We start from the raw sequence: 13,255 nt of genomic DNA, 5'->3' as shown, positions 1-13,255 counted from the left end.
CAGAGTAACAGGAAACACTTGAGTTCGCTCACTTTACAATACTCTGTAACCCCACCAAAGAGGAACAATAAACATCTGCATCAATATTTTCTCTGCCTCCCATGGCTAAACTTACACATTTTGCTTACACACATTCATGGAACTGCATTACATAATGTGAAAAATGTGTCCCAGCCTCTTCTACAACATGGGTCTTCCACAGGTGGGCCAAACCCTAGGAGTGGGTATTGCCCAATCTAAAGTCGATCATGCATACTGGAGCTGGGGCTAGAATCTGTTTGGTTTTCATTTTAAAATGAAAGAAAGTTGCAAAGAGAAAGAGAGTAAAGCGTGCTATTCAGCAAAAGGCAGAGTGTCTTCTTTTTTTGCGTTTTGGTTTTTTCAATGCAAACTGCACTTGCAAAAATACCCTGTTCTATATAACCATTAACAACAATGCTGGGGCTTTGGCTTCCTTTGCCTCCGATCATCCTAAAAATCGGTGGAGAAAAGTGAGCATATGTGGTAAAATGTATCTACGTGTGTTGCATGTTGCTTTAAAGCTTCCTGGGTCTGAAAAAGTGAAGGCTATTGACCAATGTTGCTGAAAGGGATCTTGGGACACACATCTCTGACTGTACACTGCTTCAGTGGCACTCTCAAAGCAGGAATGAGGCAGACTTCAGGCTTGTTTGATCTACTTTGCACTTTGTAGAACTTCAAGATCTTCCAACCAGAGCCAAGTGCAAAAGACATACAGGGATGATGGGAGCTGTAGTCCCAAAACATCTGGATGGCCGAGTTTGCCTATGCCTGGTGTATGGTATAAAAATTGTAGACGGCAGAGGCCATCTTAGCAGAGGCATTGCCTCTGCATCATGTCCAAGACATTTTGCAGCCTCGGGTAACGGACAAGATGGTACCCCTCACCACAATTCCGTGTAAGAAGCTGCCTGGACTGGCAGTCAAATGTTACTTCTACACTGGCAACAGGGCAGTGTATCTGGCAGGGCAGGTTTCATGGTGCATGGAACTTTGTCTTCCAGCACCTCACTGCTGCTCCCTGCCTCAAAACATGTTTATGCCTAATGGTTTGACTGGCCCTGGTTTCTTCTTCACTTCCGCACAGGAAGGACACCTAGCATAGGAAGGATGGCCATCTGTCATGGATGCTTTACTGTCATTGAGATTCCTGCATTGCAGGGCGTTAAGACCCTCAGGGTCCCTTCCAACTCTATGATTCCATGATTCTATTATTCTAATTAGGAGAAATGTCACTGCTATTTTTGAAATGTATTTTATAATGAATTCTTTGCCACCAAGTGTGCCAACTTTTGCGGGGGCCCAGGTAAGTCTCACCCCACATAATTGATCAGATGACCTGGTACACACACACTATTTGAATGGCAGTGCCCATAAAGTTTTTGCGGGGAGCCCTCTAAAATATTTTATTGGGGGGGCAAAGTCTCAACGGCCCCTAGGAGTTGGCTCCTATGCTTGACACCAACCTTCTAATTGTTTCATACTGGACCTCAGTTTTTCTTTTTCTTTTTTGGGGGGTGGGGTGAGGTTCTACACATAAATTTTCCTCCCCCCCCCCCCCACCTGCTCACAACTTCACATTTTTAGCCAAAGATGACTGATGAGCTCCATGTAATCTCTGCATCTTTTGCTTTACCTTCAGGCAGCTCAAAGAGGCATGGAGCTCCTTTCTGCTGATCTAGATATATCACACATCCAAAAACAAGAACTGAAACATCTTCCTCAGCTCTAGCAGCTGAGATCATTCAACTGGATATGGAGCCTTGAAAGATCTGTATGCAAAACTTGTCTTCTGCCAAAGTGAGATAGGTTCCCATCCCTTTTATTTTATTTGCTCTCCAGTGTATAGCTAGAAATTGTCCCTAAGGAGATCCAGTGGAGAGGTGAAGCTAGAAACATTCAGTGTATTATTTTACACTCAAGCGGGGGGCAAAGCCATTTGGATTCCCTATCACAGCTCAAGTAAGAGAAAGTTCTCGCAAGACTCAGTACCAACATCAACTGGGAACTATTTGTCCTGTATCTCCCAGGAAATCAATCACACAGTCATTGCCAGCATCAGGGACGGGCATCCCAGGGGAGTTGCTGGTGACCAGGAAGGACCCAACCAGCTCTGATGTCTCCACAACAGCTGGGTTTGTGAGCCTTCATTTTATTTTCCCACAACACCTCCACACACACACACACACACACACACACACACACCAATGCTGCTGGCACTACCACAGCCTAGGGGGACCCATCAACGTAAATTACCCAAAGCCCTTCCAAATCTAGAGCAGGCTTTGCAAATACTATATGCAAATACTACATTTGGCCTTAAAGTCCATAGAATCCTTCATCTGCTTGTGTTCCCTTGTGCCAGAAGGTCCTTATGCTCCTATCCAAGGCCACATTCACTCATTTCTTCCAAGTGCATCCATATGGCTTCTCAAGGACACAAATTCTCAGGAGTGTACAGGTGGGTTTGCTTTGCCAGATTTATATGGCATCAAACTTCTGACTGACCCCTCAAGTCTGTTACCTTTCGTGTCCTCATCCTCTATGGTGGTGTTTGTGCTGTCGGAGGATTCCTGTGGAAACATACAGGGGTGAAAAAAAGGAGAAAGCGAAACATTAGTGGCTCTGGCCAGAAACAAATGCCGGAGGAGAGGTTGAACTTGCACAACTGGGCACATCAGAACAGGGACCAGGGAGAGCTCAAAAGTCCTGTATCTAACTAAGTAATTATTAGGGGCACCCATTGTCTCTTCTCTTTCCTGCCTCTAACAGGAACATCTTTCAAACCAAGTAGGTTCAAAGATATAAAAGGGATTTCTGCCAGGAGAAAATGCAGGGATGAATCTTGACCAGGAATAAGAAACTCAAGACTCTCTAGATGTTCCTGGACTACAATTCTCATATTTCCTGATAGTTGGTCATGTTGGCTGGAGTTGATGGGAGTCCAAGTCCATCAACATCCCATATCCCTGATCTAGACTTCCAACATGACTACATTCCTGAGTTCTCTCCACCACGATACATCAGAATTCCATATATCTTCCTTCAAACCCCTAACCTCTTCCCTTTTAAATGAATGCTCCCTGATCAAGTCTTAACTTCCCATCTTCACAAAGGAAAATAGTTGAAATTATGGCAATTTTAGAGCAGGTCCATAAATTTCTTGCCTCTGAATGTGGAAACCCACCATTTTCACCTGCCATGAGATCCTGAAAGCCCCAGGGAACCATTAGGATGGTATTCAGCTACATTTTACTCAGAGTAGACCCACTGAAATTAATGGCCCTGCCTTAATTTCATTAGGTGTACTCTGAGTAAAACTTAGTTGAATACCACACTTAGTCACAACAGCTGTAGGTGCAGAGATGGAAGGCCTCCAAGGGTATAACTAATATGTTAACAATGTTTATGAGCAACGACAGTGTCCCTCCCATCCAATGCTAATTCTTGCAGAATGTGATACAGTGGTACCTCGCAAGACGAATGCCTCACAAGACGAAAAACGCGCAAGACGAAAGAGTTTTTCGTTTTTTGAGTTGCTTCGCAAGACGAATTTCCCTATGGGCTTGCTTTGCAAGACGAAAAACGAAAACGTCTTACAAGTTTGTTTCCTTTTTCTTAAAACTGTTAATACCCTATGGGAAACCGTGCTTCGCAAGACGAAAAATTCGCAAGACGAAAAAACTCGCAGAACGAATTAATTTCGTCTTGCGAGGCACCACTGTACTGTGGACTATTATCCCCACCCCTTTTCCAGTTAATTTTTTAAAAAACTAAATTTTGATTCCTAGCCATATTGTGAATGTAATGTACAGTAGCTAGGAGCAGCAACTGGAGACAGCTATTGGCTATCATGTTGTGCTTGCAGGCTTCCTGGAGGGATCTGACTGGCCACTGTGGGAAGCAGAACGTTGCACTAGATGGAGCTTTGATCTGACCTAGCAGGCTTCTTTTTATAGTCTAATGTTCTTTCTGTGTCTGTCTTCATGGGGAAACATTTGTGGTGCTACAACAACGCCATGAGAAGATAGGGTTTCCAATCTTGTGTCTTCCTCTTGAAGGAACACATCCAGGACAGAATTTGGGGTGGGGGGTGCTTAACTTTCTCCTGTCTGCCAATTGCTCCTGCAAATGCATCCCATGGAGTTTAAAGTATTTCTGCCACCTGAGAAGCAAAGCACCACTCCTTCCCGTCTACCAGCTCCCTCCACAAATGCCCTTCCCTACACTCAAGTCATCTTGACAACTTGGATTCTGAATCTTCATTTGCCAAAGCAATGCATTCTCCCACCCTTAACTCTGGGCATCAATGATCACACTTTGGGCAAACAATTCCCACCAAATCCCAACCTATTCATTATACCGTGCCACATTATACCCTGTAAAGCATAAGCATAATTTAAAAACAAAATGAGCTCAGAAAAGAATCCTGGGGAAACATTATCTCTTCTTAAGAGTCACCTATGGGAACCAAACACAGAATAGTGCACCTTGCCAAAAATACAAACGTTTTAGTACACGGTACATCCAGCAATTAAGGAAGAAAGAGAAACATATACTTATATAGTAGCGCTTTTAATCTCAAGAGCGTTTTACAGAGCTTGTCCTCTCACTGAATAGAGAGCTCTGTGTCACGAACGCTGTATATTCAGCTCCTGTGTGTAAATCCAGCCCACTTCTGCTGCCCCGCTGATCAGGCCCATCATTACCCTGTCAATAACAGAGTGCCTGGGAACAGCTGAGCAGTATATGCTTAACCTTCTCCACTGTGCTGCAGACTCTTCTGGCTGAAGAACCCGCGCTCCTGCTTCTGTCCTACAGCAGGTGTAGCAGTTAGCACTGTCCAGAGCAGGAGGCCAGTAACGAAAAGAAAAAAAATTCTGGACAATGTAAGATCACAAACCCTGTGAACGGGTGGAGGGAGTGGAGCATCAAGCTGAAAAGAACCATCAGCTCCAACTGACAGTTGCCCTGGGACAAGACACCATGAGAGGAGCACCCTCTGGCTCCTGCCATCAGCCAGGAAAACTAAGGCTGCTGGGAAGCTACACCTTCTGCCTCCCAAGAATAATATTGAGACAGAGGGGAAGCCAGAGTGGCAACAGCTACAAGGAACCCACTTCTCCCCTCCCTGCCTGAAATAATACTCTGCTCAAACTCCCTCTGGCCCAGAGACCTGAGAAGAAAAGGGAAAGAACCCTCTGGCTCCATCTATTGGCCAATGGAACAAGAGCCACCAATGGCTATTCACACAAGAGCCACCAACAAAGGAAGACCAAGCTGGGCCAAACTGGATAAAAATGCCCAGCCCTTTGTTCCTGCCTTGAAGATCTCCCTCTTCTTTTTCCTTTCTCTCCCCTTTTCGTTTGCGTCTGATCTTTCTAGTTTGCAAGCCTGGTGGCAGGGCCTCTGTCTCTGTCTCTGTGTGTGTTGATATGAGCCACTGTGGAAGACAGTCATTGTCTGGAAAGCAGGATAAGAATAGAGTAAATAAGTAAAGCTAGGGGGCTCCATTCAAGGTGCATACAATCAGCCCCAACAGTCATGCCAGCTGAGAAAGGTCTCTATGCAAAACTGAAGGGGGTGAGGGAGAGGGAGGGAGAATGCTATTCTATGTAAGAGGAGGAGCTGGAATCAGATTTGCTACCTCTGGTATGGCTTTCAACACTGGAACCCGATTTCTGGATTCTGGAGACTTCAGGGCTCGTTTTTTTCTGTTAACTCGTGCCATTTGGTGGCAGGGTTTTGCGATGTAGATAGCTGGCTGCTACCGCCGCCCAGGGGTCAGGACTGCAAACCCACTTTCCCTGTAGGAGGTCACACTATAACCTCCTGGAGGGAAATCTCGCCGAATCATTTAAAATTCCTCAAGCCTATGAATGAAAAAGAATTTGGACAAGTAAACAGCCAGCGCTTGAGGAATCACACTGGTACTGTCACCAAGGAAGAAAAATAAAACGACTTATTCAATTCTCTTGAGGAGCATCCGGAAATGCTACTGTCTGCTTCAAATGGCCCTACGCTTATGGGATATTCTGCAGGCTGTGTATGCAGTTTAAACACAACTTGTCCTGATTCTTTGCTGCCCTTCTCTGTTTTTGTTTTTCTGCTTTTCTCTGCTGTTGTTTCTGAAAGCAAACTGCTTTGCATTTTCCTTATAATTATTGGAATAAATTAGAACACATCAAATTTTGCAGAAAGGGTCAAGAAATTCAAAGACACTTCTGGAAAGGGGTAAGAGGCTGCAAAACCATCCAGACAAGTGCATTTAACACCTCTGGATCTTAGGCAATTCACTTATCTGGTATTTCACCAGCTCCATGGGGCTGAAGGTCCTTCTAACTAGCTTAGATGGCTCTCACAAGAGATTAGACAAATCCATGGAAGGCAAGTTAATCAGTGGCCCATATGATAGTTATATGCAATAGGTTCAGAAAGAGCGCACTTATGTGTACCAGGTGCTGGAAAGCCATAGTGGAAGAAGCCTATGGCTTTCATGTTCCTGCATGTTTGCTTCCTTGAGCAGCTGATCAGCCACCCTAGGAAAGAAGAGGCTGGACTAAATGGACTTTACAGTCTGATCCACCTGCACTCTTCTTATGCTCTTAGTTTGTGTGTGCCTTGTGGTGCATTTTCAGAAATTGCTTATTATTATTAATTAAATTTATTTATGATGTCACAGTGTTTCTCAAATGCTTTGAACTCTGCCCTTCTAAACTTATGCCACCTTTTCTGTAGGTGGATGGGGATGAGTAGTTCTGATAATCTCCTGCATGGATGAATATGCAGAAATCCTTGCACACTGTATATAAATATAATCTGCTGCACACTAATATCTACAGACTGGGGTAGTGATATCACACTTGGAAGCAAATGGCATTGATTTTATTTACTGGCAGGGATAGATGCACAATTCCATTGCCTTACCAGGGAGACACAGTATTAGAAAACCAAGAACCTTGTCAAAATTACCTACTGAAAAAGGGCTCAAATATGTGCTCTAATGTATACTTGGTTGTATGTTAGGGCTCATGAAAAATTTATAGGAAAGTATATTCTGGGAGAAGGATCATACCTCAATGGTAAAACACATACTTGGTATGTAAAAGGTTTCAGGGTCAATCCCTGACATCTCCAGGTAAGACTGGCAGTGACTCTCCAGGGTTTCAGACAGAAATCATCTCCAATCAGTGGTAGTAAACTAAATGGACCAGGCATCTGACACAGCACAAGACAGTTTCCTATATTTCCAACTATATTCTTATTTCTCTTTTTTTAAAAAAGCCATATATCACATGGGGAGATAAGCTGTCTTTATTCCTAAGAAGTTTGGCTACTGCTTCCTTTTTTTCTTTTTCTTTTTTTTCTTTTTTTGGTCTACCTGAAGGTCAGAATAATTTCAGCAACAGCTCTGGCACAAAAGGTGATTCATAAAGCATAAAAATGGTAGGGTTGTGTTTTCCTTATTTTTTATGTATGAAGAGGGTTCCAATTTTCCAACTAAAAATGAACAAACTCTTGCTTGTGTTTATTGTCAGAACTATAGCTTCTTTTTTTAGCACTACTGGATACTGGAACTGGTTGGATTCTGGTACTATAGATGGGGGGGGAGGTATAGGAGGTAGGATTTTCCATTTATGAGGTATGCTAATCCTGTTCAATTGTTGAAAAACACCAAAAACAGCAAAGGGGAAAATTTATTCTCTTATAGATCACATTTCGTGGGATCTCTGAAGCTATGATAAAAACAGTAGATTTACAGTCTGGAGATGGCTCAAACATGATTAAAAGGTTTCCTTTAAACCTAGAAGATAGCTGTTCTCTCCCTGACAAAAGGGTCAGTGATCTCAATGTAAGAGGAGTTAATGACAACACATTTGAAGCATGCAAAGAAGCCTGACAGGCTCTCTATAAACCAGAGTCATTATAATAGCAGAAAAAGGGTTTGTGCCCAATCAGAAGACAGCTGCAGGATCCAATCATAGTTCAGCATAGGGTCCCCATGACCTTTAACCAAATACGTACAGCTTTTATTTTCTGACATCAATGCATAGGTTACATTTTACTTTTTCAAAACAGATTACCAGCATTATTCAGCTTTCACTATATACACTTACAGCAGGAAATACACTATCCAGAAGATGGAAAAAGAGAGGAGGGCACAATTGTTTCTATAATTTGTTTGCCTGGCCTCTACCCGAGCTTCCCCAAGCTCCATTTAATGGCTGCGCCAGATGCATTGAGTGAATGGGCTTGAAGAGGAAGCATAACAATGATGATAAGAAATTAAATCCCTGTGGCAGAGAATGGGTAAGAAAATGCAGGTTTGGGTGGAGGCGAGGGCTGTGTCCGAGCAATGGATGATTGTGGCATGGAGTAATTATGTCGTTCCTCAGCTAATCCGAGTTCTTGGATTGGTCTTTTTTTGGTCTGCCTGGCTGCGTTCTTTCACTTCAGAATGAAGGAGCTCACGATTGCTGCCCTCTGGTTAGCTCCTCTGGGGTCAGAGTAGAGGCTTTCTCCCCCATCCCAACACCCAGAACAAACAGCCCAGGTGCTAAGGATAACCACACCAAAACACGCATCATTGCAGATGGCAATTGAGGCAAGTAGCACTCCCCCACTCTGTAGCTTTTGGCCACAACCCAGAATATCTGATTCATTCTATCTCTGTGCCTTAAAAGCACCAGAGGAACTTTCCACCAGAAGAGGCAGAGAGCCTAACCTTTATGATTCTCCAAAGAGGCAGAATCTTTTCAAACCAGAGCTGTGCCATCAGTCTCAATGACATGGCTGGATTCATATTGGTGCATGTGAAAGAAGGGAGAGAAATGAGGTAAAACACAGCTCCCAGAGAACTATTCTATCTTCTTGGGCATACATCGACTCATTCATGAAGACTAGGCGTCAAGGAAAAGCTCAGTTGAGCAGCTCCACTTCAGATTTATCTGGCTTCCTTCAGATTTATCTGGAACATGCTTCCCAGTAAACTCTAAAGGGCAACCTTTTTAACAAATGTCTACCATAGGAGGCAAGTGGATTGGGTTCTATCTTATGTGGTTTCAGGCATACTGAAACAGACAAGAGGTGCAAAACCTGAGCCTACAGTCTGTCCCCAGAGGTGAAAATACACAGCAATGCAAGGAGCAGAAAGTCAATTTTTATCCAAGATTACAAAAGGGCAAACTGAGGAGAAGGAAAGACAGGCAGCAGTACCTTAATGCCGTCCACTGGGTTATGGATAACGGTGGTTTGAGGTTCCTACAGAGGAAGAAAGGATGAACCAAAGAACAAAAGGAAGAAGATAAAAGAAATGAAAGAAGAGATAAAGAAGAAAAAAGGTGGTAATTTGAAGAGACAGGGGAAGAAATGGAGCAGAAAATGGCAGTAAAAATGTGAAGAAAAGGGAAGAGGGTGAAAAAAGACCAAGACCCACATGAGAGCAGGGAGGGGAAACAGAATGGAAGGGGAAAAAGCAAAAGGTAATTAGTTCAGCAAAAGGCAAATGATTAACAAACAGAAAGTGGCAGAGTAAATCAGGGACAGAAGAATCGAAACTGGATTTTTCATGAATGAAACCAAAAATCATATTCAACCCCATGGCAAGATTGTTGTGAGCCCCTTGGAAATGGAGAGTGGAAGCTGACGTTAACATTCAACTTTTCTGCAAGCCAAAGAAACCATTGCAATAGGGAAAATGATAGGAAGCGCCAAGGAGAAGAGAAAATGGCAGGAATGAGCTCCCCAAGGAAGTGTGGTCAATCCATACCATGGCAGTTAACATCTCAATAGAGGCTCCACCTGAGATCATAGGGAAGAAGAAAAAGAAAAGAAAAAGAAGAGCAGAAGGCCCTTTGACCACATCCCCTGGTCCTGAAGAGAACTTTTCATTAAGAATGAAAGTCTATCCCATTCAGAGACGCTCCCTCTAGAAGGATGCTCTGGCTTATACCTTTCACCCATAGCAGCTCTGTGCAGAAGGATTTTACAAAAGGGACTGGGTTCTGAAGAGTGCTCCTAGTGCAACCAATATCAACTTGCAAAATGCCAATAATCTTCATCACTGAATGCTTACCTTTTGCATCAGTGTGGTGGCGGGAAACCTGACCATACTTTAAGAGACATTTAAGATGTACTTACCTGGAAGAAGATCCCTCGAGGTGAGCCACGAAAAATGCACCACAATGATTTATTTTTTTAATGGGCCTTTTTAGGTCTGTGACAGCTGGAGTGAATATTTTAGGGTGGGTTTTTTAAAAAAGGTATTAAATGAGCTAGACTATTACATCATATTATTTTTGCCTGATTTGCTAGGAGCAGGTGATCAGATGCAAAAAAAAGTTAGGGCTTTTATACCTTGGCTGACTCTAGACACATCAAGAAAGTGATTCAGTTAAATGGGCTGTAAACTTCATACAGGGAAATCCCATTGGTGAAAGGCAGGACTCCACAGCGCCATCTGGTGTCACAGTGTTATAACATCTATAAAGCGCTTTATCTTTACGAATGTAGCTGAGTCCCTTGAGTAGCTAGAGAAGAAAAGTGAACCAATACTGAACTAGATTGACTAAAAATCTGATCTGCTAGAGCAGCTTCCTTATTCTTCAAAAACGTACAAAAGTAGCTTGATTAGGTCATTAATTATTTCATTAATCAATTTTGGAGCACTCATATTTTTTAAAGTTGCATAACTGCCATAATAGGAACAGTTTTAAAGGGAAGCAATCTCTTAAAAAACTGATTACAGTTCACACTTTTCCAGATTATTCTGAAGTTCCACTGTTCTTCCTCCGCTGTTGAAGGCAGGATGCCTCTGAAATATCAGTTGCAGGAAATCACAAGTGGGGAGAGAGCCGTCAAAGTCAGGCCCTACTTGAGGGTTTCCCATGGCACTGGTTGGCCACTATGAAAACAAGAGTGCTGAACTAGTTGGGCTTTTGGCCTGATCAGCAGTGCTCTTCTTATGATCCTAAGTCTTCCCCATGGCTGACACCTAAAATCTGGGTCCTGCAAAGTGGCTAATGCTGCAGACAGAATATTAATCATTATCTTGGAGAAAAATCAATGGGACTCTATTTTTGTGGCTTGTATTGGAAGGCTGATCCCAGGTGAAGCTGATTGGTCTGCAAAAGGGCAGGTTCTATATACATGAATGACCCATAGCCATGGTAACTAGCGTTACCCATTCTGGAGGCAAGCTGGTATTGGCAACCAAAGCAAGAAGTCATTATTGGCTTTGTGGGGAATGAAACAAAGCTAAGTTTGATGTTTGCTGCCCAAAGTCAGTTCTCATCTGAAGAGGCTGGAACGGTGGGTGGGAATATCTGCTGTGGGTAAATGGGACTGAATGGAGGCAACATAAGCCCCACATTTCTTTTCAAGATCCAAAGTTGCTTTTCTCGCCCCAGCAGCACACTTTGAATGGGAGCATTCACCAGCTACTTCCTAAAATTCACAGCTCCACAAGGGGCTCTGACTATGGAAGTCATTGAGAGATTGGCCCTTTGTTCCTTCAGCCGAGCCAAGATTTCTCTCAATGGACAATTGGTGAATTGGACTGGAAAAGACATCCATTTCGTAATGTCAAAAGCACAGTTTTTCAACCTCGTTTCTCTGGAGGTGCAAATATTTGTTCTTTTGGCACTGTTACAGAAGGAAGCTGTAGCTTACTGCTGTTGCCACACTGTGCCTAAAGAACTTGACATTCTTTCCCAAACTGATATTAACTTCTGGGGACTTTGCATGGTGGGAAAAGAATTGCCCATCAGGCTTTAGGTTATTTTCTGGACTTCTTAATATCAAGCAAATAACATGTTTGAATGGGACAAATTCAGTACCAGTTTTAGAAAACGTTTTAACTTCCAAGGAGGGGAAATGTTTGGCACTGTTTGAGACGAAATATACCAGACCAGCAATTGCATGCTCCATTCTCGCTGGAAATAATAGTTTATAATGTAACTAAAAGATTTCAAAATGCCTCTTTTAAACTGATAAAAGCAACTAAGTGGGATGCAACGGCAATAAAATGCTTGAAAGGAAGGAATAAGAAAGGAAGCTAGAAAAGATAGATGCACTCTGCCATCTGAACATGGCCGTATCATATAATAGAACAGCCATATAGAGCTGGCTATACCATAAGGATAATGCCTGGAAAATTCTACAAAACTTTGCTATTCCATTACAAGGCTCATCTATGTGTTTTTTACACAGTGGAAATTCACATTACATTACTGGAAAATTGCATGTTGCCTAGAGAAGGTAGGTTATATGGCATTTGACAATATTGGAAACAGACAATTATTTGAGGACTGAGTGCTCACTGTCCATATCCTGAACGCAGCAGGGAGGCATGGCTGCAATGTATCCATTTATCCCAATATATACTCACTTGGCTGAAGAGGGCTACCACAAACCCTACAGGGCCTGGAACGTCCTGATGTAAGACATTACGACATTACTGGTGGAACTTGAAACAGTAACATATTCGGGGTGGGGCTTGGAACCTTACTGCTACTTACAGCACAATCCTGTACATTCCTACTCAAAAGCAAGACCTGCTGAGTTCAATGGGGTTTACGCCTGGGTATGTAGCTATAAGAAAACAGCCTCAGTATCCTAACCTGGAGCAGCGTGCCCCGTACATTTTGAGCAATAATGCAATCAAACATGCAATTTTATAGAGCTCACGGCAACTATTGGTTAGATCTGCTTCTGAAAAAACTCAATTTCTAGTTTCAATATAGGCACAGGGAAGGGCCATAGCTCAGTGACAGAGCGTCTGCTTTGCATGCAGAAGGTCCTGTGTTCAGTGCCCAGCATCTCCAGGTTGAGCTGGCAGCAACCCGTCTCTGAAATCCTGGAGGGTCAATGCCAATCAGCGTAGATAACACTGAGCTAGATGGTCCAATGGTCTGACTCAGTATGTCAGCCTCCTATGATCCACTCTGTCCTTTCTGTCTTTGAAGTTACAGCATAAGCTGCTGCCAAGAGGTTCATCAGATGGTGATCTACAGATGATGGCGAGACCCATCAGCATCCATCTTGTGTGACACATAAAATAACTTGGACATCAGTCAATTCAAGTTTGATATGCAATGCCCTCCAGTATACAGTAGAAGACCAAAAGAAAATGTAATCTAATGGGTTGGATCCAGGCTAAGTTAGCTAAACTTGGTTTGACTGAAGACAATGGAACTTAACAAAGTCATGACTAACTAGTTCCACTGATTTTGGC

The 13,255-nt window shown here is 43.0% G+C and overlaps 1 protein-coding gene across 18 annotated transcripts in view; it reads right to left on the bottom strand.

Annotated features, from left to right (window-relative positions):
• Positions 1-13,255, bottom strand: part of CAMK2B (calcium/calmodulin dependent protein kinase II beta) — a 194,264-nt gene that overhangs the window by 20,223 nt on the left and 160,786 nt on the right. For 10 of the 18 annotated variants that reach the window (XM_083480478.1, XM_083480471.1, XM_083480481.1 and 7 more), the window contains one exon: positions 2,546-2,594. In XM_083480478.1, the coding sequence (XP_083336604.1) occupies positions 2,546-2,594 (49 nt within the window). Of the gene's footprint in view, positions 1-2,545; positions 2,595-9,237; positions 9,283-13,255 lie in introns of all 18 variants that reach the window. The other 8 variants (XM_083480467.1, XM_083480484.1, XM_083480483.1 and 5 more) reach the window with 1 other exon arrangement.

The sequence above is a fragment of the Podarcis liolepis genome (assembly GCF_965112155.1).
Source record: "Podarcis liolepis genome assembly, chromosome: 16".
In the NCBI taxonomy this organism is placed as follows: Eukaryota; Metazoa; Chordata; class Lepidosauria; order Squamata; family Lacertidae; genus Podarcis; species Podarcis liolepis.
The sequence above is the reverse complement of the archived record's forward strand: the minus strand, read 5'-3'. Positions and strand labels throughout refer to the sequence as shown.